This window comes from Struthio camelus, chromosome 16 (genome assembly GCF_040807025.1).
Source record: "Struthio camelus isolate bStrCam1 chromosome 16, bStrCam1.hap1, whole genome shotgun sequence".
NCBI classification, from domain to species: domain Eukaryota; kingdom Metazoa; phylum Chordata; class Aves; order Struthioniformes; family Struthionidae; genus Struthio; species Struthio camelus.
This window is the reverse complement of record NC_090957.1, coordinates 18,327,594-18,353,050: the sequence shown is the minus strand read 5'-3', so window position 1 is coordinate 18,353,050 and position 25,457 is coordinate 18,327,594. Positions and strand designations below refer to the sequence as shown.

Sequence of the window (25,457 nt, the reverse complement as noted above, 5' to 3'; positions counted from 1 at the left end):
TATACAGGCGAACTTTTGCTAATAATTTCCATGGCAAACATGGGTAATTGAAGCAAGGACGCTGATGAGCCACAAAATTGCTCTCAGCCAAGATCCTGTAAACAAAGTATGCCAACTGAAGAGAAACAAGAGCATCAACCTATTTTTACTTCTTGAAACTCTGGATCCAATTCATTTTTTTTATTGCATCTTTAGGACAAATGCAAAAAATAGATAGGCTTGCTTTTTAAGATTTTTGATTTCTAGAGAATTTTGAAAAAGAATCTATTTGCATCATTACAAGCTGAAAAAATCTGAATCGACCGTGACTTCCTCAGCTAGCTTCTGACTCAAAGGCAAGTGAATCAAGAAGATATTGCATCTTTTTCAAACTGTAGCAATTACCCTAAAATGGTTTTCATACATTCAAAAATATATTTATGATGCCTCATTAATGTTGCATGATGAATGAACATTAAATCTAGTAAAGTTAGTGTTGATTAACTTCTCTTACCCTTGAGTTGAAAAGGAAATGAAGAAAAATGCTGTAGGCTTGTATTAGCTCAAGGGCTTTGTTACGGGTGAAGGATTTTGAGAGGTGTTTTGTTTTGGGTAGGGGAAAAAAGAATTATTTATCCATTTAAAATGTTCTACCTAACAGACTTGCATCTTACAGCTAGGAAAGGATATAAGGTGCTGTAGTTTTCCCAGTGAGAATGTCAAAAGTTAATGGCAGCTGTACCAAGAGAGTTGAAAGTGATTACCATCCACTCATTTGGCAAGGAAAGAAGATGCCATGAATCGGTAGCATTGGTCTGGTTCTTCATATGCAACTGCCACTACCACATAAATCACCATCAAAATTGCCAGCAGCATGCAATTATAGACAAGCAAGGATGGGGGTGGTGAGGGTGGGAAACAAAATCCTGAGCTAAACCCTTTTCTCCACTGGAATTATTTCCACTGGGAAGATGCCATAAGGAAAACTAGTCCTGCAACCAGCACATACTGTTCTGAGAACAAATACAGGACTTCAATTTTAAGAGAAAGTCTCTCAGCAACTTCTATCAGCTGTAAATTAAAATATATTTCTTTACAGAGCATGTGTATGCACATGCAAGTGTGTATATGTTTTATAAAATAGGAAGCAGATAGATTTTGATTTATAGGGAGTCATAATTAAAACAACCTACTTGCTGATGACATCATTCAGCGTTAGGTTGTTTTGTCCCATCTGATGCTCTTTTTCATTGCCGAATACCATAACATAGTCTCATCCCTGATATATTTTAATACCATTTTCATAATACTATAAAGAAACTAATAGATCAGAACATTTCAACAGTCTGTATATTAAGACTTTCATCATGCAAGAATAACCAAAAGAAAAGCTAGGTTTTTGTCAGTGATATCTACCAGTAGATAGGTAGCTGTAATCCCACAAGTCTCTTCCTTTTTATGTTACCTCCAGTACGATGGCTCTGAAATGGCTCACATTATCAAATGAAAAAAAATTCTGGGTTTATATTATGCCATATTAAAACCTTGCAATTTTTTGATTAAATAACTACATTTGCCTTGTTCGATACTTCTATCATAGACCTTACTTTTTCCGACAATACATAATCCAAAATAGTTGGCACTCTATCAATAGCTCCAGACTTGCAAGGATTATAGATGCCCTGACTGTTAAATGGAGTTAGAGTCCTCTGCCAAAGACAGATAAGTAGCATGTAGTCTTTGATAAGTACTATCAGAGCCACAGTCTGACAGGAATTCCTTTACAGTGCTACTAAATCTTATGCTATGAACCTCATTGCGTACGTTCTCATTTGCCCCACTCGAAGCTGATCTCCCTTACCACAAATAAATGTATTGCATTCCTCTCCCCAATTACATACAGAATATTTTACATTCTAGATCCAAAATAACTGATCAGGCATGGTGGGGAGAGAAGATAGAATGCTGTTGTAATAGCATACAGAGATCTAGCTGGAATGCTTAATCTGGTTAGCATTAAGATGAAAATCTGTCTGGTGGCTTTGTGACAAAGGAATGAGGTTATGTAGTTCAGTGCAAATACTTTTTATGTTAAATGCTTATGATCAAGCAGTAATTTCTCTCATGCATACAGCTACTTGTTGTTTCTAATATTTCTATAGAAGCATTAAAATTTGGGGGAGGTATTAAATTTTCTCTGAATTCTTTTAGGATCCTGAGATCTTTAGTCACAGTGATTCTCCTGCACATCAGATTTTTACAGCATAATCACCCAGGTGCACAAACATGCAGACACATGCAGAGCATGAGGATACTTTCCAGTATCATTCAGTAACAGTAGATTAAAGTTGACTGAACTTGCTTACATGAATACTATGATGCTAACTTCTGTAGAATTTGGTCATACTTGTACCCGCTTAACTGGATGCTACCTCACTACACATTCCATTCTGAAATCTCATCTTCAATATCATTTGGTAAAATAACAGAACTCTAGCAGCAAAAGGATTACTGTATGGCTAATGAAGAATGAAGATCAAACATCTCAACAGCTTCATTTAGAGTAAGTGTATAATAATTTCCTAGATTATTACCTGCCAAAGCTCAGTGGGTGGTCTCTAAAGGCCTACACAGTCAGGATTCCCAGGTTCTTAGAATCCTGTCATATCTGTCTGCATCCACCCCCTCAATCTTTCTTTCCAGTTTCCCTTCTGCTGCTTCAAGAAGCAATTCCCTTGCTAGCTGTCACATTAAGATATTGGGATACAGTCCTTCTGCTGCATTTCTGAATTTTAACTTAACCTGATTGTCAAGTTCATTAACAGAACATGAGTACATCCTACTGCAATGTCCTGAGAATAATGTGCCTTGGACTAATGAAAGTCAATTTCTAATTTCAACCTTTAATTGTGATCAATAGGGCTTGAATTAATCATTCATACAAATAGAGAGACAACTGATAGGAAGAATTCATATTTGATGTGGCTATTTAGAATTATATACCATCTAGATTTGTTGCTTCACGTTTAGATATTTCTCACAATGAGGGAGACAGACAGCTCTGCGTGTTATCACATGAACAAATTTGGCAAATTTTAAGAGGACAATCAGACCTGGCAAAAATAGGACATAGATTTAGAGTCACATGTACTCAAATCAGCATTTAACTGAATGCACTACCTATTATCATTGTGTAGCTATATTTTTATCTAAACAGGCACTCCGTAAGGTGCATCATAGACCTGCTTGAGAGAAGTCTATTCCCTGAAGATCTTAAGGTCTAACTTCATTCATTTTCAGTGAAGACTGAGGAAAACATCCCTGATTCTTCGCTCCCTATTTTATACTCCAGTGATATAAATCAGCTTAGCGCATGTAAATTTTATCTATGTTCGTATGACACACTCTGAAATATGGCCTAGAGGAAAATTCTATTCCTACTCAGAATTTTCCTCCTTGCCTAATTCTGAACATAATAAACCAGCACAAGAATTTAAATTATACACACTAAAGTATCAATTTACTGATTCTAAACTTTTATCTGCTTAAGAGTATTTGTTATTTAAACCAAGCACACAAACTAATTTTATCTTGTGAGCATGGGCAAGCTTGTGTACTTTCCTGGATTTAGGCAAAATCTACTTCAGGCGTAAACTGGCTGGGGTACTTGTGTGCCTTATGTCTTTTCTCAGGGCTATAAAACATCATGACTTGGCCAGTAGTTTGCCAAGATAAAATAATCTGAAACATATTTCCAAGCACGATCTCAAGAGTAACACTTCCTATAGTGCTTTGTCTATGGTGGCATTTTCCTGAAACTTTGCACGTTTGTTGTTCCCACCAGTGTTACAACAAGGGTAGCAGTTTTAGACTCCTCATGAAAATTTCTTTGTCAGGTCACTTAACCTTGCACTGAGACTAGTTGTTTATATTTTCTACTCCTGCTAGCACTACAATTCTCCAGTGTTTTCACAGATAGTACTGTAATTGCTTTATAACTATGCATGGAAAGCAATAGTAAAAGTTACAGTAAAATTAATCAGCCATATATCTAACTACCACTGCTGTTTTAAAAATAGCCTTATGATTTTTGTTCTCAGATTAAAATTATAACAAATGAATAATTAACTTCTGCATGCAAATACAGAGAGTGGCATCATCTTCATACATTTAACTGCGTTCACACAACAGATGTAAAAATTAAATTCTCTGTTTGCGTTAAGGAGGGAGGAAAGAACAGATGAATCTGTGTAGCAAAAGAAGATTTGCAAAAAGCTTTCTTTTACATGCTATCCAAGGATGCAGGCTGGAAAATGGAATTTGGAGAGTTAAACATATATATTTAATACCTCTGCAAGTTCTTTATTTTAATATTAAGCCAACATATCACTCCACATTTAAATGTAGTAGAATACTAGATTTTGGCAAGTTAAATAAATTCAGTCAAAAGTAACTAGAGTACCAAATCTCTCACATAGGAGAAAGATGATACATCTACTAATTTCCTCCAAATCTATGTATTTTGGGATCTGGAATTAGTAGATAAGGTCAAAGACTGGGACTACAAAACTAAATAGAGCGTCCTCCTCCCAACCTCTAACAAGCAGCATCAAAGTTCATTAACACTGGTTTCTTGGGCAACCGGCTACATCAGTGTACTTCTGCCTTTTATGAGGCTTCTAGACAGAATGATAAATTCTTGTTTCCTGTTTATAGAATGGTAAAATAACATAAGGAGGAACTGATAGAGAATGATAGATTTATCCTTTCAAAGAGCCCCTAGAAGTATAAAAGCATTTACATTTGCTTTGAGTACAGAAACAGTGGTTCAACAAAAGCATTTGGAGCATCTGGCTACCCTGCCAGAATCTTTGTCATGGAAGAAATATTCAACACTGATTAACAAATAAATAAATAAAAATAAAATCAAAGAAAGATTACAATTCTGTAAAACCATAGTAATAACACTAAAGCTTTTGCACTACAGCTACTTTTGGCAACTATATTATTGAACAAATAGCAGAATAAAGTTCACAAAAAATGTGCTTTGGAGAACCAAAGAGAATAGAAAATTTTTCACCTTGAAAAAGGAGAAAAGGCACCAATCCTTTAGTTCTCATTGATTTTTAGCTGTCCAGAATTTAAATGAAACTGATTAGGTTATTAAGTTCAATCAATATTTATTCAGACAGTTCAGACTGCCCATTAGGTATGAAGTTAGCAGGTAACTAACTAAAGAAGTAAGCATGCTAGCAGCTTCTTTTAACTATGTTTTAGCTGACCTGGTATTTCAAACAATCTAATCACTCTCATAGTTTTGTTTTTTTTCCCTCATTTGACATAATGTGTGTCTATTAAGTTTTTTTCACAATGTCTCCTTACTCTGAAAGTATTAATCAGTGACCTCTCAAGCCCACTTAAGATTTTTGAGGTGACAGAATGTTTGATGGAGGAAATTGTTCATCACTGTTTGATTTGAGAGATGAGAAGTACTTCACTTGGGCATGGACAAATTCTTGAAACAAAAAACCAACTGATTTCAATGTAAGAGTTCAAAGGACAGAATTTGGGTATCACAGATGAAGAACTACATCCCAAGAGCAGTCTAGAAGACCCCATCTGTTTACTCATAAAAAAAAATCTGAAGGACAAATGATTAAGTATTTATAATGTAACTACCAGTGCTGAAATGCAGACAGTCTCTTTTTCAGCCAGATATTTAGCCTTTTGAAAGGCATCATATCACAAATTTTTATTACATTCTGTTCACTTGAAAGAGGTCCAGGTTTCACCTCACGATCTCAGTAATGTCCTAGAAGATATAGCAACACAGATTTAATCACTGATTGCAGCCCTTCTTCCCTAATCTTTTCTCAGGGGGTTGGGGGGGAGGGGGAGAAGTACAGTTGCTAAAGTTCTGGCCCAAAGGAAGCACTGGATAATTTTGATTTTGAAGGATACAATTTTATTCCTTGATGCCAACTTCCACAATTTTTATAGCAAGCTCATAGTATTTGATGTTTTACTTCAAGCTCCCACTATTTAAAACAATCACTTTAAAATTTCAGATTATTCTTTTGAAGAAAGCTTCCAGGCTTTTTGTTTACAAGGTAAAAATTTAAAATGTTCCTAAGTGCACTTTTCAGCAGCAATACCAATATTTTTTCTTAATTACTTAAATTTACATCAGTTTTACTTTTTGGAGCTAAATCATGATATAATGATTACTTGGTTTGGCAATATTACCTGTGCTATCTTTTCTTCTTCATATTCTTCCCTCCTTAAAATTATATTGGCACAAAAAGCACAAGTCAAATAAAGCAATCAACTCTGGATTTTTATTTGTAGCAACAGCAAAATATAATTGTCTTTATATTTCACAACTAAAGTGTTTCTTCCTCAAACAAAAAAAAAACCATAAAATTGACTTGGCATTTACATCTTTATGCAATTGCATGTTCATACAGTAAACTAAGAGATACCCAAATGAAAATACTTGTTTCTGTAAAGATTACATATACTCATAGTACAATTAACATTTGCCTTCTATTCCTACAGATTATTTTTCTTATAGAAGTCCTTTGTGAAAACTATCTATTACAGGGTAGAAATTACTTCACTATTCCTAAAATCTTAACCAATTTTTCAGTCATTAGCCAAAACGTTCACTACGTTAAACTCTAACATGCAGCTTTTCAACTTTTGGAGATTACCCAGCATGACTTGCTATTCAAAATCATCCCAATTTCTATCTTGTTTAGAATCAAGTTTTACCACCTTCCTCCATTCCTTCAGTACTTGGTCACATCACTAACATGAGGCAATAACTGAACTTGTATTTTATGAATAAATGCCAGAGTCCAACACCTAACTTGCAGATGCATGATTCTTCTGTCTAGTTCTTGTTCAGAGAAAGACATGGAAGCTTTTTCATTGGTGCAAGGAGAGAACAGAAGATTGGGAAAGAAGCTAAAGAATGGAAATGGATTTTGCAATGTGGAGAGAAATTTGGGGCTTAACATTCACTCTTAAATCAAGACAGACTTGCTTCTTATTTAATTATACATTTCTTCTGAACTCCTGCCCTATTTTATATATTTATTCTTCTCTATTCACAGGACAGAAAGGTAAAACAAATCTTTCTCCAAAAGGAGACAAAAAAAAAAAAAGCGTTTCTGAAACAAGAGTTTACTGAATCTACACGATGCGTTAATTTATTCCTGATTTTAAAAGTATCAGTTTTTTGAGGGCCAGATCCAGTGTCTTTTTATTTAGCCCAAACTTCCTTTGGCTAAACTTAGAAGCTCTTGGTGTGCAAATAATGCTGAATTAAGCTATATATGCATTGTCTATTTTGGCATTTTTTTTGGCTTTTGGATGGCTCATACTCTGTTGTACGCATTTTCAATAGCATAAAGATGAAACATGCCAAGACAATTTTATGACTGGTTGGACTTTTTTTTTTTGCATGCATTCATGAGGAAGAAACACTTCAGTTGTGAAATGCAAAAGACAATTACATTGTGCTGTTGCTACAAATAAAACTTTCCAGGTTTGTTATTGCCATTAGTTTTACTATGAGAGTAGCTATTTCAAATACCTCATTGTAATAATTTTCATCACATCACTTAAACTTGCAAGTGAGCCTAGCAACTTGTATTCCATACTCTTTCAATGGATAGCATTGTTTTGTCACCAAAAATGAACCAAAAAATGAATACGAATTCCTATTGTACATATTTCAGGAATCTAGAAAAACACTTCAGCTAGACACAGTTCTATGGTACTGTTTCTAATAAAAATCTCACCAATTTGTCTTCGGTTTTCTTGACTATCTTCACAAGAAGAATTTTACAATCTTTTACGATAGCAAATTTTCCAAATCCTTATTTCCACCACAGTTATTAATAAACTCTTCAGATTCCTATCTTTCCAAAATCCCACAAGATCACATTACAGAATACACCAGGAGACTACAAGAGTAACTTGAAGACATAGCATTTTTAATTGAGCATATTAGAAACGAGGAAAACATTATTCTGGCATACAGTAATTAAAATGGTGTATGATCTTATGCTACTATTTACTTGTTTAAAATTAACAAACCTAATTTCTGTTTTTCCAGCCTACAGAAATTTTGATTTTTTACTTCCACATAAAAGAAGCCTTTTAAAAATCAGTTTTTCTCTGCATATTCCAACACTGATTTGACACCTTTCAAACAGTCTTTTCTACACGCTAGATGGTCATGGGCACAACAGAATGGCGTTGTTCCCTTTTACACCACTAAAAGGTAATAGCTGAATTGTTTTTTCAGTCTTCCCCAAAAATTTAGAGCGAAGGATAAAAAAAAAAAAAAAAGTTCCTTGAGAAGTATCTGCAAGTAGTAATAGGGTAATAATAGCAAACATACATGAAAGCAAGGAAGTAAGAAAGTATCAGATCATTCTCTAACCTAAAAGTTTTAAAGTCATGGCAAAGGTCTAATATCTTATAGCAAATTTCAACCCAATATAAATACTTATGCAAAATACATTTTTGAAATCTAACACAATAAAACAGAGGTTAAAAAGAACTTTCATGAATTTTTCCACTTTGCATGCCCATTTCACAGACTGACAACCATTCTTCAATAAATGAATGGAAGAAACATAGGTGGTGACTCAGGCTGCAATATTAGTTCATTCTTTCTTCCTCTTTCTGTTTTACTATTACATGCTACCTAGTTGACTGTTTTTCATATCAGTACAAATATAAAGCAGACTTCCTCAAAGTGCTTTCCTTTTTCTTTCTGCACTTCCTCAACAGATGTTTTTTATCTCTATTTCAGATGGCAATTTTCTCACAATTAAAAATAGAAAATAAAACCACCACACAAAGCATAATTTCAATATCATTCTTTGTTCCATTCCATAATAAAAAGGATGAGACTGTGAGACTCCCTTCTTATCGTGAATTTTTGTTTGGCTAGGAAGTTTTGGCTAAAGGAACTGGTCAAATGTTGATGTTTAAAACAGCTTAAAAAGACAAGTGAAAGTAAAATACGTACATGCACACACACAAACCTATATTACTATAACATTTCTTGAGCTGTGACAATCTTCATCTTTATTTTGTCAAGTAATACAACTTCATCGGTTTTCAGAAGATAATAAATTAAACTGAATAGCTTTCACTGTACTAATGCAAAATGCAGTTTGAAGTACATATTTTATATTTTAAATAAATTCTATTTAATATAAACTTACACTAATATAAAAACACCCATGTACAAATATAATCAAAATTTCAAAATTTAATTGCCTTGTGTGTTAATTTTTCCACTGAAAAATTTAGGATGACAATTTAGTTAGGATGAAAGTAAGAAGTGTTTTTTCAGATTTAAAATGGCTGTTCTTGTTCCTTGTTGACACACCTCCCCTCTCATTTTCCCTAAGACATAGGGAGAGTTTAGAAGACTGGAGGGATGCCTTACTTTAATATATTTACTAATTTCATAGAACATATTTTCTTTAATCCCCAGAACCAGATGTATAGTTTAACTTCATGTTAAAAAGGATTACGCTGTATGTCATAAATATCATCACTTATAAAGACAAAGTAGATGTGAATTGCACCAACTCCATTTTGTTAGGTGCTAGTGCCAAAAGTGTCTAACATCCAAAAATGTTATTCTAAAATTGGCTTACAATGTAATTAGCAAGATTTTAAATATTCTATATGATCATTTGGGTCATTCATAATCAGTCAAACTGAAGAAGGTTAACACCAATGAGGAAAGTTTAAACCACTTAAAATTCATTCTCAAATGAACAATGCACTGGGGATGAGGATTGGAGTACTTAAAATAGGCTCAATTCTCCTCTCCAACCAAATATCCTAAGCATACATCCAGAGGCAGTCTCTTGTAAACTGTATATTCTTTTCTCTACTTATTTCAATGGCAATTGCAGCAGTGATATGTAGAGATAAGTCTAACCCCCTGTTTAAATGGAAGAGGATTCTTTTCATGGATTTTTACATGGGTCCTACCATTGAGGTAAGGGTTAAAGGCAAGACAAAAGAGCTCACAATTTATTTCAAGTATTTTGTCAGGGGAGAGTAGAAGGCTGTTCTTTCTCTCTTCCAATCTGTCAGATGTCACAGATCTCACTTTTTCTTAGCTTTTCTAAGGCTTCAGTATATCTCAGATTTAGTACTTGCTGGGCACATCAGAACTACCATTAGTTACTGCTATTTGCTATCACAGAGGAATCACATGCACAAGCAACATTTTGTTATTGTTTCTACGTGTCAAAAATTTAAAACAGATGCTCTGTTAAAATATTAAATGTCTATCACGTTAACTATTGTAACGGACGCTTATTTGAAGTTAACGTGACTAACCTTAGTAATGCAGCCCAGCATTTATATCAACGCTCACTTCTGTTAGGGGGACCTTCACCAACAATGCACATTTGTATGTTAAGGCTAGGGCCTGTCCACTTTCTTTTAAAATCTGATTTAACAAATGTTTTGGGGGTGTCAGGAGGAAGAGTGTTTAAATTCATCTGATAGAGAATAAAGATATCTGTTATCAAATAGATTGAAGTGAAAAAGCAGAACTAAGAACAACTCAGAGCACTAGTATTCTAAAAGCATACCCATCCACTGAACAATAGTGCGTTTCTGGTAATCTCTAGAAATATAGAGCTTCTGACTTCTCATCACCTATCTCTTAAGGTTTTCCACAGCTTTTAAGAAGAAACTGGTAATAAGAGCTGAGAGAGTAAACTCTCTGAGACAGGGACCTTCATATATGAACACCTGCATTCAGTCAGATTTGTGCCTCAGCCACAACGATTAGACCTTTTAAATACAATGACATTACTTATAATAAAAGCTGATAAAAGCTTTAGTTTAATGTGTTTAACACTCCAGTCACACACACTTACCTACATATATAACATAAGACAAAAATTCCTATTTTTTAATGCAAGTCCAAGATATTTTGCCACCATCTTCAACTGAGCCCACAGATTTCAATAGGAACTGAATAATGTTTCCCCTGATTTTCAGGGGATGTATTATAAACTAATAAACAAAATACCTTATTTTAAAGAGGTAATTAGCATTATGAATTTTATTACCATTACCATCTAATTAAACTCCTGGTAAGAACTGCAGCTCTGGTAACAAACAACGGCTAATGCAGCAAAAGCTCATTGCATGCAGAGCTGCCACATTTGGAAAAATGAAGTTTAGTTAACTAGTATTTTCTCTGTTGAGAAATAGAAAAAGAAAAAATGTAGCTATTTGTTAAAGTCTAAAATAGAGGATGGAGGATTTTTGGCCATCTATAATTTCAAGTTAAGACTGAAAGGGAAAGAATAATCCCCAAAATCTGATGTAATGTATAGAGTACACTTTTCCTAACACTAATGAAGAATAACTTACCACACTCATTTCAGAATGCTGAACCGCAATAAGAAGGTCACAGCCTGAGGTGAAAGCAACAGCCCTAGAGACATTGCCAAGGAGTTAAAATGCCAGTCCCTATGTTTATAGGCTGCTTCTATTTTTAGTTATGATGGAAGTACAGAGCTTATTAATAAAAAAAAAATTCACAAATGCAAGAAGGTAGTCAAATTCTGTATTGCAAACTAACACTAAACTAAACTTGAAAACTGGTAGGTACAATTTAACAGACTTTACCGGATCATAAGAGGCCAGCAAAAATATCTTCAAAATAATATTATCTGAGAAAGTGAGCTTTAAGGAGCTGCCCACAATTTTACCCAATTAACACAATATTCCTTTTATTGTGATTACAGCTACAAGAAAATGCATGTGTTTCCCAGTTTAGACTTCTCTGCAAACAAGCACATTTTTCTTGTGATCAAAATTTAACATTCAACTTAATCCTACTCTAACACAAAAAATAAACTTTTCCACTGATTACGTGCAGAGTTCACAGATGAGTAGTAGCAGAGCTTAAAACGTTGGTTCAGTTACTCAATCACTAGTTGCCTTCAGCTGTTTTCCATCCAATATAAACATAAACTGAGGTAATCCTGCAATCTAGTTAACTCATTTAACTTCAGTATTAATTATTGAAGTACCCAAGGGCAGCTATTTGCCTTGCAGTTCTAATTTATGACTCTGATGATTACTTCTTTATGAAGTGCCTTTTTAGAAATGGGTGATGTTTCTTCCTCCTAATAAAGTACAAAAGCACAGCAGAAATGTTTCTGTAAAACAAGCCTACAATCTGCATTCATTCTGTATAATCACTAAATATGTTATAATAACAAAAACTAAAATATTTACTTGGCAGTTGGTTTCAGCTAAATCAGAAATAGGGTACTATATTATGATATGTAGCAATGACCATTTATAGTTCAGTAGCATATCATAGGTTACTAACATGTCATGGACACATATTGTCCAGGACACATTTATTTTTATATCCATCTGCATTACGTAATCATGATTGCATTGCATAAGACAAACTTGCAGCGTGGTTCAAAAAACATCTGACGATTTAAAGCCCTAATTCCATTTTATCTCATTTTTCACATATCTTCCCTAGCCAGTAAAATACTTCCTAGGAGAAAATCAGCATGCACAAAAAAAAAAAACCCAAAACAAACAAACCAAAAACTGCCAGTGATCATTTAACAGTTGCATCAAACATAGGAATAAATAGTGTTCTCATTATCTGTGTACTACATGTCCTGTGATCATGTAAGCAGTTTAGCAAAAAATAAAATAAGATAAAATAAAAGCATACTGACAGAACAGTCAATCGGGACACTGAAGCATCTATTAATATAGTGCAAAGCAAACTGAAAGTAGAACATCAACATCAAGAAACACATATATATGTTTTTACATCTTCTATGACAAGAACCACAATTGAGCAGAATATTATTTCTTCGAAGTGCAGGTAGAGAAATACTCTCCCATTGTTAAAGGCAAATACAGTAAGGAATTTTAAGGATAGGAGTATCCTATGCAAAGAGTTCTTTGTGAAAAAAAGCAGAATTTTTGCGGAAGAATTAAAAATATTATTTTAAAATTATTTGAAATTTGTTTTTAATAACACAGAGAAACATTCCGAAAGTGTTTATGTGAAAAAGAGCAGTGTATCAAAGTGTAACTGCAAGCATAGTTTATGTAGGAAGAATACAATTAGAACGCAACTGTCTGGGCTTTTACACGGACAAAAGGTTAAACTTCTAAAACTTATTAAGCAATCTCTGTAAAGGAATTAAGTCTAATGTCCTCATCACATCCAAAAGATGGAGTCAAAAGTCTGTATGTGTGGTAAGATTTTGGTTAGTGAAAGGTTTTCAGGTGTTTTATAAATAAGAAGTAACAAATTACATATAAATTTTATTAGACGCAGTCATATAAATACATTGCTTCTTGATAACCCAAACTAGTTTCAACAATGGTTAAATAAGGTCCAAAAAGAAGGCATTAAGGCAGGTCTAATTTTTCAATCAATATCCATGCAAAATCTAACAACTTTGCTGGGAGTAATAGGATCTATGCAAATTACTCTTGGATAAGAAAAAATCTCAATGTGAAAAAGCACCTCACAAAATTATTTTTCTTTGCTGTACCATTAGAAAAATTCACTGGAATGATTATATTCCCATAAGTTGTTTACTAAGAATGAGGTTTTTTTAAAAGCAACACAAAGTGACTTTTAAGCGTTGTTACCATGGCACTTGAAAAACGCATCGTCCTGTTAATCATAAATTAGTAAGAAGTTTTGAAATATCACTACATACAATAGTCAAAGCATATATCTGGAATTTCAATAGCTCATTTTAGCCAATAATCCTTTTTTAAAGGAGTATCAAAATATCTGATTTGATTCAGTATTTTTAAGTGAGTGGGAACATGAACTGAAGATGCCTTGAAAGCAACTTCAAGAATCTGTGTAAACTAGCCGTTGAGTTTTGAAAGTGATCACCACCAAATGTCACCTATTGGTAGATTATAATGATTTCCAGTCTAAAGTTTATGAAACGTGCCTATCTCTGAATGCCACACTTCCATCATCCAATTTATGAATTGAATGTCATAGTAGGTAATAGCAGCTTCTTTCAAAGAGTAAGAAAGAATTAATAACAATTCTAAAGATCTCTTAATTTTCTCCATATACTTCTCTCAGATTATTTGGAATTTCTCTATACAAAAGCATCAGGGGTTCTAGGACCAAAATCCCTCAAATCTGAGGATAACAGTAACAGCCAACCACACCTACACAGTTCTACACCTTACAACGCAAATCTCAGCACACGCCTAGCAGCCGCCAGCTCAAAACCTACCCTCAGGAAGAGATTCCTGATCTTGGAGGGGGATCCAGTGAAGCAGCAAAGCTAAGGTGTGGAACCAAATCATCAGAGTTAGGGAGATGGGAAAGGGGAATCTAATGGTCTCTGTCACAGTTCTTAACCATTAGAAATTTCCCAAAAGAGATGCAACCAATATCTACTTAAGTTGTTTACTGTGAACATATGCCAATACCATCATTGCTTCCATTGTAAAACCACACAAAGGAAGATGAAACAAGTATCAACTTGAAAAGGATGGGGTTTTTTTTTTGACAGCCTTTGTGCTAAACAGTTAAAGATGGCAAATAACATTGTCATATTTCCTATAGAGGTTTTCAGATTGCAATCAATAGAATAGGTGGTAAGACACTATAAAAAAATAAAGCAGTAAAACATCACAGTCTATTCTATAATATTAAAAAAGCCAATACAGGATAACACGTGAATTTTACTTTACAGACAGTGACAACAATGCAAGCTTTCATGAAACAGTGATTAAGAAAGCAGGTTACAAAAATGCACATCTGCTTTTTAAGGGGAGAAGCCACAGTGTTTTCAGTCATAAACGATGGAGACAGCAGGCAGAATATTCATTTTCATGAAAAAGACTCCTGCTTATATAAGAATACCACAAAAAGTTCTTCCATTTTAAATTAAAACTGCAAGTTGAGAGGGGAAAAAAGTCACTTTCATTTACTATCTGCACATAAGTCCAATATTAAAAGGTTGAGTCTATATTGCCTTTCTTCATTTTCTCACAGTGAGTCTGCGAGGATTACTCAAACCTAAATAAAAATATCTCTTCTCTTTACAAAAAAAAAAAAAGTTAAGTGAGATTTTTAAAATGAAACCTTGCATTTTTTTAATTCTAAACTTGAGGACTATCATATTCTGGAATGTTGCATAGTATTCTGCAAAGGAATCTAAATAGGCCACGCTTGTAAGTTTTTTCTTTTCATGCTCTGCATTACAGAAAGATTTCTGAAGTCCTCAAAATAATTATTTGGTCATCAGCACCTTAGTTAAGCTTTGAAGGTGGCATAAAATTTAGATTTTTATAATATAGTCTTTGGCAACTCTTGTGACTGAAGAAATAGGCCTACTTTAAATTCACTAAAAGTGTTTTTGAATAAATATTTAAAAGCAAAATCTGCACCATCAAACACACTGAAAATAAACCTGAATCTACAAGTGATGGTGACTATATTTATTCCCAGCAAAGCTTGAGATGGAGGCAAAAAGGCAAGATACGTGCAGAACGATATCCAACTGGATTTTTCTTAATTATTTCGTCTGTACTGAAAAAACTGTGACAGCAAGATAAATTTGTTCCTCTCAGTGACCCAGCTGCTAGGAGTGTGTTATTTAAGTATTCTATGAAGGCACATCTCACACACCTCTTAGTAGCTGCACATCCTAGAATCAAAACTAGGTTTTTTTATTAGAGATTAAAATCTCCAATTAGATATTTTCTTTTAAAAAAAGGACATTTTTTAGAAGTGTTATCTTTCACTATAAAATTCCAGTAAAATCTTGTCAATAACCTCACTGAGCACAGAACAATCTGGCGTTCTTTTGTTTTCCTCCATCTGGCTCTCTTCTCCCTTCACAAACACAACTTTGTTGGTTAGTTTTTCAAATGTCTTATCAAGAACCAGCTTTTTAAATACATTAAATTTAATAAAAGTATTAGTAGGAGGAGGACTAGATCAACATCTGTAAGTTTGTTAAATTGAGTTAGTAACTTCTACAATTAAAATAAGTCAGAAATGAGGTCTACGCCTGACTCAGTGGAAGAAAACAATGGGGTCTTACATTCGACTGATGCAGGACTGAGTCCTTAATATATTTGTTTCTATATAGAAACTGTGTAAAAGATACAGATAATCACAAAATAAACTCTCAAGCTATCAGCAATGTTCCAATGCAGTTGCTTAAAATTATTCTTTTTAGGTTCTTTCATACCTTCTCACACCTCCTATTGATCAGTTTCATTCTGTTGTGGCTCATTGAGAAAACATACAGTACACATTTTGTGGCATTTAAATAGATATAAAGATCACATTAATCTAATTTTCCAAGCACATGCTGTCTCTAGAAGGAAACCAGGAACTGGAAACCTCAAAGGGGAATATGAGTCTTCTGGAAAATAACAGGAAAGCTTCATAAATAGGAACTCTTTTGATGCTGATATATACAATGGCATATATTTTTTTCCATGATTGGCAATATGTCTTTATTTATGAGATAGTCTTGCTTCCCTCAAAAAGAACTAAAGCAGTATGCTTAAAATAGCTGAAAAACAGCTGTTGGATTTTTCACAGTAATGAGTTTTATCTGCTTGCTACATCTACTGCAAACCAGTCATTTGACTAATATACAGTTACAGAAAATATGCCTTCACAATATACCCTTCCTTGCTAATAACATACCAATAAAACATTCCTCTTCACGTGAGTTTTCACAGGCACATTTTTCTAACACTGTCACAACCATTTGGCACAAGTGTAGCTTTACTTACATGAATAAAGTTTCTCATCTCTGGAGTCACCTGATAAATTGAACCCTTAGCTACAAAGGGGGAGAGTCATTTTACTTTTGTCAGTTTTATAGCATTATAAGTTTTAGGGTTCTTTGGTGACTGGATAACGTATTAACAATACAATACTTACACCTGTAGACCATGTTTATATACTCGCACTTACCTCATAGTGCATTATCACTCAAGCAAAAGCCATTCGGTTTAGTTCATGGTACTAAAAGTTATTAGATTTGGCCTTTAAGCTGTTAACTGCAAAAGGTAATTCTTTGAAACATTTTAAAATATTTAACTAGTGAGATATAAATCAATGTCAATAAATCTTTAGTTAAAAGACATTAATTTACTATTTGAAAATGCATTTTTAAACACTAACAAATAAAATATTTAAGCCTTTTGGAAAGCAATAATTTTCTTCCAGCATGTTCCTCCGCTCCCTTAATTGGAAGACAGATGCCACCTTTTGCTTCATAACATAGGTGTCTATCAAAGGAAATCTGCATTTGTTTCACCAGAAATAAAAATAAGGAAACACTTCATTCAGTAACCCTCAAAAGATTTCTATAAAGGCTGAAAAAAATATATCAGACAAGAGCTATCCCTATATACAGAATCCTCTCAAAATGTCTTTACCTAATTTCATCCATGAGGAAGGGCCTCAGATACTAGGAAATCTAAGTTTGCCTGTCTTGGGGGTACGGGAGCATGCAAAGAGGAGAGAAGAAGGGAAAAAAAGAAAGAAAAAAAATGAGAGAGAGTAAAAATCAAGCTCAAAATCATTTGATATACTTTAAAAAATACTTTGAAAGAATCTATTCTATGCCTAAAACTTTATTGAAACTAATTTGACTTTTGATTTTACAAATCTGTTAAAAGCAAACAAAAAAAATCCAAATATATGTAAGAGACTTGTCACTATGCTCCCTATCACATCCTATGAATTTGCTGCTATGCTCAAGAGAAAGACTTTCTAAATGTGGCAGGGTGAGCATGTGTGAATAGGAGAGCTTTGTCCTTTACAGCTACCATTGTGTTGTCCCTATCAACCACAAATGCAGAGGGCAGATTAGAATTGAATAGAAATAGATCGTGCAGTTGTAAAACCCGATTCTTTATTTATTTATTTTTGAGACAGAGTAACACCTCTCATTACAATTATCAGCTCAATGGCAAAAAGCTCCCCGGTGTGCCATGCATATTTTCACAGGTTCATTTGTCTCCTCCTGTGGCATCAGTTTTAAAAGGTTCCTGAAGAAATGCCACTAACAACCATTTCTATTTCAAGCCTTCAAAGCCAAAGCTGCGCGCAGTACAAAGCACTGGTAACTGATCTTTAGGTTTCAGTCCACAGACTTTTCACACTGGGAATAGATCCCATCTGTTTCCTCTTTATGCACCAGCCTTTTAGAAAGCACAGATCTGGAAACTGCCTCTGTACAGAACACACCATAGCTGGCTTCCCCCGGCTGACAGCAGAAATAGCCCCATGATCATGGAGAGCTTTCTCCTAAGGCTTCCTACTCCTCTTTCCTCCTGATAGGTAAAAGCATGGTGCAGTTCTCTTGATTATGGGGGGGGGGGGGGGAAGGGGGTGGTGCCTCTCTTGCCTTTCTCCTTGTTCTCCCTCTCTTTATTTCTTGGCAGAGGTTTCCCCATTTACAAATCCTCATGCAGGGAACATTTCAATTTCAAGCCTCGATACAATCAACCACGGCCAAGCCCCCTCCTGCTTTGGCACCAGAGCGTGAGACATTTCCCCCACCACTATTCCTCCCCGAGCAAGCTGCTCTCCAGATGGATGCTCACGGCTCTCCCTTGTCTGTTCCCTTCGCTTCGTCGCTCCCCGTCCCAGCGAGAGGGGAGGGAGAGCGCAGGGGCGTGTTTTGGGAAGGGGGAATCAGGACACGGAGAAGGGTTTTCATCCTGAGCCGCTCAGCACCACTAAAGCCTTCAACTCCTTGTCTCGGGGACCTTCCCCTCCCCAGGCACCCTGCCCTCGCCTCAACCCCGCACCCTGCCCTCGCCCCCTGCGTGGAAGGGGGGGGTCCCCTCAGCCCCACACCCTGCCCTCGCCCCCTGCGTGGAAGGGGGGGGGTCCCCTCAGCCCCACACCCTGCCCTCGCCCCCTGCGTGGAAGGGGGGGGTCCCCTCAGCCCCACACCCTGCCCTCGCCCCCTGCGTGGAAGGGGGGGGTCCCCTCAGCCCCGCACCCTGCCCTCGCCCCCTGCGTGGAAGGGGGGGGGTCCTCAGCCCCGCACCCTGCCCTCGCCCCCTGCGTGGAAGGGGGGGGGTCCCCTCAGCCCCGCACCCTGCCCTCGCCCCCTGCGTGGAAGGAGGGGGGGGTCCTCAGCCCCGCACCCTGCCCTCGCCCCCTGCGTGGAAGGGGGGGGGTCCTCAGCCCCGCACCCTGCCCTCGCCCCCTGCGTGGAAGGGGGGGGTCCCTCAACCCCACACCCTGCCCTCGCCCCCTGCGTGGAAGGGGGGGGTCCCTCAACCCCACACCCTGCCCTCGCCCCCTGCGTGGAAGGGGGGGGTCCCCTCAGCCCCACACCCTGCCCTCGCCCCCTGCGTGGAAGGGGGGGGGTCCCCTCAGCCCCACACCCTGCCCTCGCCCCCTGCGTGGAAGGGGGGGGTCCCCTCAGCCCCACACCCTGCCCTCGCCCCCTGCGTGGAAGGGGGGGGTCCCCTCAACCCCGCACCCTGCCCTCGCCCCCTGCGTGGAAGGGGGGGGGTCCCCTCAGCCCCACACCCTGACCTCGCCCCCTGCATGGGGGTCCCCTCAGCCCCACACAGAAGGTCCCCTCAGCCGCACACCTTTGCCTCCGCCTCCCCTCAGCCCCACAGCCTGCCCCCCGCTCCCCTCAGCCCGGCACTCACTACTTGTAGAGCTGCTGCAGGCAAAGGTCCAGGCACTCGCCCTCCACCTCCTCCTCCGTGATGTACTCCGAGAGCGGCCGGGGCAGCGGCGGCAGCGGCGGCGGCGGCGGGGTGGGCGGCTGAGAGTCCCCAGCGTCGCCCTCCAACGCCTCCCCGGCCGTTCCCGCTTCTCCTTCTGCCCCGGGGTCCTCGTCAGCCGCGGCGTCGGCGTCGGCAGCGGCGGGCGGGGGAGCCGGCGCCGGCTCTGCCCCGAAGGGCCCGCGGAACTCGCCCAAGAAAAGCTCGAGGAAGCGGCGGTAGCTCTTCTCCTCCGCGCTGCCGCCGCCGCTGCTACTTCCCGAGCCGCCCGCGGCCATTGCTTCGCATTCCCGGCTGTCCGCCGGCCGATCAGCACTGCGCCCGCAGAGAGCTCCCGCCCGCCGCCGGCCAGCCGCCCGCCCTGCGCGCGCGCTCCCGAGCAGCCGAGCCCGTGCACGCCGCGGGGTGGGGGGGGGGGAAGGGGGCGGCGCGCGCCCCAACGGCCGGCGCTGGCGAGGGGGTGGGACACGCGCCTCAACGGCCGGCGCTGGGTGGGGGGGGCGGCGCGCGCCTCAACGGCCGGCGCTGGGGGAGGTGGGACACGCGCCTCAACGGCCGGCGCTGGGTGGGGGGGCGGCGCGCGCCTCAACGGCCGGCGCTGGGTGGGGGGGCGGCGCGCGCCTCAACGGCCGGCGCTGGGTGGGGGGGCGGCGCGCGCCTCAACGGCCGGCGCTGAGGGGGGGGGCGGGCGCCTCAACGGCCGGCGCTGAGGAGTCTGCGGCGGCGGCCTGAGGCGGGTCGGGACGCGGCCGCGCTGAGGGGGCGGCTGCGGCGGCGGGCCGGGACGTGCCCAGGGGGTGAGAAAATAAATCCGCGGCGGGGGAAGGAAGGAGGCCGCGAAGGGAGGAGAGGGGAGCCGCAGGCAGGTGGGGGGGCAGGCTGACAGTCGTACTGACGTGATGAGTCATGCGAAGGCAGCCAGACGCGTAGGTTCCTCACAGGAACCCGAAGGAAACCTGAGAGCAAATTCCCTATTACCTAATCTCTGCCTCAGGATTTCCCTTGTGTTCATCATTTCCGGCGCCAGTGTCTTGTGCGTGGTCTCTCCTGCCGCTGCTAGGACAGGGCAGGAGGGTAAACTGAGCGCCGTTGCCACGGCCGAGGGCAGCCCGGCTTGGCTCTGTGGCGTGCCGAGCATAATTACCTCTCGGAGCTGGCAGCCCCGGCCTTACCGCCGCAGACCAAGCCTCCTAAGAACGCTTTGGAAACCCGAATGGATTAGCACGAGGCAAACGTGCAATTAAATACATAGTATTTCAGCAAAAAGTCCCCTCTGGAAACTCGTTGCTGTTGCACGTGCAGCTAAAGGCTGCCACGGACCCCAAAATGACCTAATGCCTTGGTGGGACTGTTTTGTGGGGTCCAGACTAAGTACACTGAAATCGGAAGAAAAATTCAGCTGAACCTCATTAGGCTGAGAGGCCCCCCCCCCCCCCCACACACACACAGCCTCTCAAATCTTACTTTTTGAAATAGTTCCTCATGTTTCTAGGAAGGGGAGCTTCGAGGTCATATCTATTGATTTCCAACACTTAGCAACAACATTTCTGACGTTTAGCTGTTCTCAGGATTGACATATGAACAGCAATATGAAGTCATAAATGTATATGTTATATCTCTGCATTAAATGTTCTGGCAAATGAGATTACATAAGTAGCTGAAGATGTTAGGCTGAATGAAACTCAAAAGTTATGATTAGTCAGTGGGGGACAAAGCATAGTTGATTCTGCTGCTGTCTAATAAATGTCTCCCATTTGTGAAAAGCATTTTAGTTTATTTTATTCATTGCTACTGAAAAGCTATTTTCAGAGCTATCAGGTCCATAAATATCAACAATGAACAGGTATTACTGTCACCCATTTAAAACAGCTTGTACACATGGGAGAGAATGATATCCTTAATGTCAGATAGACCTTGAAAAATAGCCAAATTACAAGTCTCACATGCAAAAATATTCTCAATTTTTAACGGATTGTAATAAGAACAGTAGCTTGCTGGAACCTGTTGTTATCTGCATTGTAGTAATTACCTCTGCATGTCAGGTGCTGCTGTAAATCTGTCTTTTGTTTGGTGGATTATTATTTCAGAGCCAAACTAATTTTAGAATATTTCCGGCAACTGCATTGACTGATCATATTGCAATCTTGTGAATATGTAAAAGCCACAAGAGCTGAAAATGTGATTCTCACAGTTGGTCTTAGTCTTTCACAAACAAAAGCTATTAAAGTGATACAAAATTGCATAGCTTCTCCTGAAAGTATCTGTCTCTAAGTAATTTTTTTCAGTGTATCATTTATACACTTTCAATTTAACATTCATTTATTTAAGAATGTCAGGATGGCTTGAGGGGTAGAAAAGTAACAGTGCTTTCTGAAGAGATAGCTCATAGTTGCAGTTGATGATATCATTCCTGGGTTTTGTTTTTCTTTTTTAAGTTTGTGTGTACTGCATCATCAGTGAGTCAGAAGCCTCAAGAGAATGCATATCAATGTAAGCATCCAAAAAGGAGTTTTAAGTTCAACATTAGTCATTTTTCAGTAGCAGTCCAGAAATACTTGCAGTTTCTAAGAAACTAGAATCCTGATAATCTTAGTGCATTGTGATCTCAATTCAGAAAATTCCTATTAGTACAATATCTTAGGGAAGTAGCAGTTACTTCCAAAAGATGCATGAGCAGCTTCATATTGTATGACAAATATCAGCTAAGGCTATCCAGAAAAAAATTCAAAAAAGCATTTAGGTAGTCTCGTTCTTAAATGTTTATTAATTGTATAAATAGTATATTTCTGAGTTGTTTTAAACAGCACAAAAGATTATCAGAGTAATACCTGCTCTGTTTCATACTGAAATGCTAAAGTTACCAGATGTCCTTGATTCATCTTGGCAGTCCCCATGCGCTTTTCATCAGTTGTCTAATTGCAAAGGACACTAATTAAAATGAAATAGAGTAGAACTTTGTACTCAGGATACTTTGTCATGTTTTGGCACTACTGTCAAGTTACTATTATTTTGCTTCAATATTAAATAAAGACCTTATGGCTGTAAGCCATGGTGACATTTGTTTCTGGGAGGGAAGGTGAAAAACCATTCTTATTAACCTGCAACATAGAACATATGGTAACTGTGGGTGGTACGGCTAAGTTAAGCAGCCAGGAACCTGCTATTGGTTCACTATGTGGAGACAGTGGGGTGGGCAATTACCACAGAAGGTAGCCACACTGATATTTTACTGCTGTCCAGAAAAGGAGACTCTACATACAATTTATTATCAAGTAAAGCACTAATCTATAAGAGGCATGTTTGGTACTACTTTGATTTTTTTTTTTTTAGTGTTTATTAACTCTGGAAGTTAAATTTAGAATGCTTTGATGCATTCTAGATTGCTGGGTAACAGCAGTATGAATGGTTTTTATGTGATAAGGTTAGGTGTATGCAATAGATTCACAATTCATAACGTTTTGAGTCTGAAATGATTGGCTTGCAACACATTGTCAAATAGAGACAAAATAGAGGCTTCCACCTGACTTGAGATGGAAACACAGGTGTTTGTATCTTTTTTGGCTTCATGAAATTAAAAAAAAAAAGATTTTACAAGATTGTGTTGGAAATTTTTTTTTTTATTTTAACCTTAAAAATATGTCGTCTTCTTCTTTCTCATTTTGCTGGTGAGGAATAAGCAGGATTTGAGCAGGCCTTGGGGAGGTGACCTGAATTGTGTGGAGTGCAAGATGAAGTGGTTTATAAATGTTTTTAACCTTTGGAACTAGTTCTTGTACACTGATGAGCTGAAAAATTGTAGGGGCATTAAGAAGCGTCTGGCAATACTTTAATATTCCTATGTTATACTTTCTGATACTACACAAAAGAGTAAAATGAGAAAACCTAATGGTAAACAAATTGCTTTTCTGAAGTGATCTCTTTAAAAAGTAGGGGCTTTTGCAATCAACCAGAAGTAATTTTAGTTTTGTTTTCCTGGCCAGATGAAACCACCATAAAAGCGAGTATTTCCAAGCCTTTGGCTGTTCTCATTTTGAAGGCACTTCTACTGTTGAATTTCCTGTGGTGCGGTATGTGGGCTAATATATGGTACGATGCTTGTAATATACTGTTGAAAAATATTAAAATTATTGTTCATATAATCAATATTGGTCACCTTGTGAATATGAAATGAATACATCAATATGTAGTTGTTGATAACTCTCAAAAACATATGAATGTCTAACACCCTACAAGAGCGGCCCATAGTCTATATTTTTGTTATAGTTCTTAAAATTCAATGAGACAACTATTCTTCTACTCCACTAAAATAATTATTTGAGACTAAGGTCAGCAAGAATTTGAAAGGAATACAGTGAAAAGGCTCTTGTTTATAAGCTGTATCGAGCTCCAGGTAGTTATCTTAGGTTCAATCTTTTTTCAACTGCAGTTTTAAAAGCACAGTAACTACTGTCACCATGGTTTGATTGGCTCCTTTACCATCGTAAGTACTCTATTAGGATGTTCCTAAACACCAAAGTCCATATCTTTCTTTCTTTCTCTCTGTCTTTCATGATTTTTGAGGCTAAGACAGCTTTTCAAATTTCATATTCAAAGATTACTCTGAAATATCCACATCCATTGCAGAACAAAAGATTTCGGGCCTGAATCCCACTTCCAGCTGTCATGGAAACTTCCAAACCCATTCCAAAGGAAACTTCCATTTGCAACCTTCCATTCAGACCCATGTTTAGGAAAGGGGGTCCTATGAATAGCAGTAGTGAGAAAGAGGATGTCAGTCCATGACTATTTAGTTAGATTCGGAAATCTGTTGCAGAAAAGTATATGGAAGACAGAACTAGCGAAAAGAAGTACTGTGAGAAACTGGCCCTTCGAAATGACAAAACGGGTCTGGAATACTGCAAAATCAGATATAGCACAATGTACCTTATTTCCCTTTAATAAAGGCAAAGATGATGTTTGTTATGTCATGAAATCTTTGACTGACAGATTGAAGTGTGTCTGTAGATTAGTGCCCATGGGATTGTCTCAGCAAAACACAGCTGACCACATAACACTTACTAATGTAGCCTGGATGTTGTCAAATCATGAGATCATCCTGCAAGCAGGCACACACCAGAGTCAAATAACTTCTCTTTAAGGCTGATCCACTTCAGCAATCAGTCACTACTTGTTATCATAATTTCCTTTCAGTGCTAAACGGAGATGAGGGGTACAGACCTCCTGGATATCAGCAAATAACAGAGCTTGCTGGCTGTGTTACTGTGCCAGGCCCTTCCTCTGTACTTTCCATTTTTGTAACATGTTTCATCCGAGGCTGAAATCTTACAGTACCATACTGCATGAATATAGCACTACTGCGATTCATAAGCACAAAGTTTGCTTTTGTTCAGAGGAGACAGTAAAAGGCCTGTATACCTTTTAAATCCCATTTATGCTTTGTTCTGGGGATTTAATGGTGTGTGCATGTTCTGCCCTTTGGAGATGGGGGGGTGAAGTTCGTCCAAAAGTGAGAACAAAGTTTAAGCTAGCTTTGTTAGGACAGATGCCTAGTGGGATTTAAAAAAATATATTGGTTCTTCCACAGACTTACTTTAAACGATTTGTTCATCATATTACTGTAGATTAGATCCCGATTCTGTGATATCCTGCTCCAG

At 38.4% G+C, this 25,457-nt stretch overlaps 1 protein-coding gene across 1 annotated transcript in view; it reads right to left on the bottom strand.

Annotated features, from left to right (window-relative positions):
- Positions 1–20,179, bottom strand: part of PPM1E (protein phosphatase, Mg2+/Mn2+ dependent 1E) — a 71,919-nt gene extending 51,740 nt beyond the window's left edge. The window contains exon 1 of the mRNA XM_068909307.1: positions 19,726–20,179. Coding sequence (XP_068765408.1) covers positions 19,726–20,081 — 356 coding nt within the window. The 5' untranslated portion in view covers positions 20,082–20,179. The remainder of the gene's footprint in view (positions 1–19,725) is intronic.
- Positions 20,180–25,457: the final 5,278 nt, after the last annotated feature.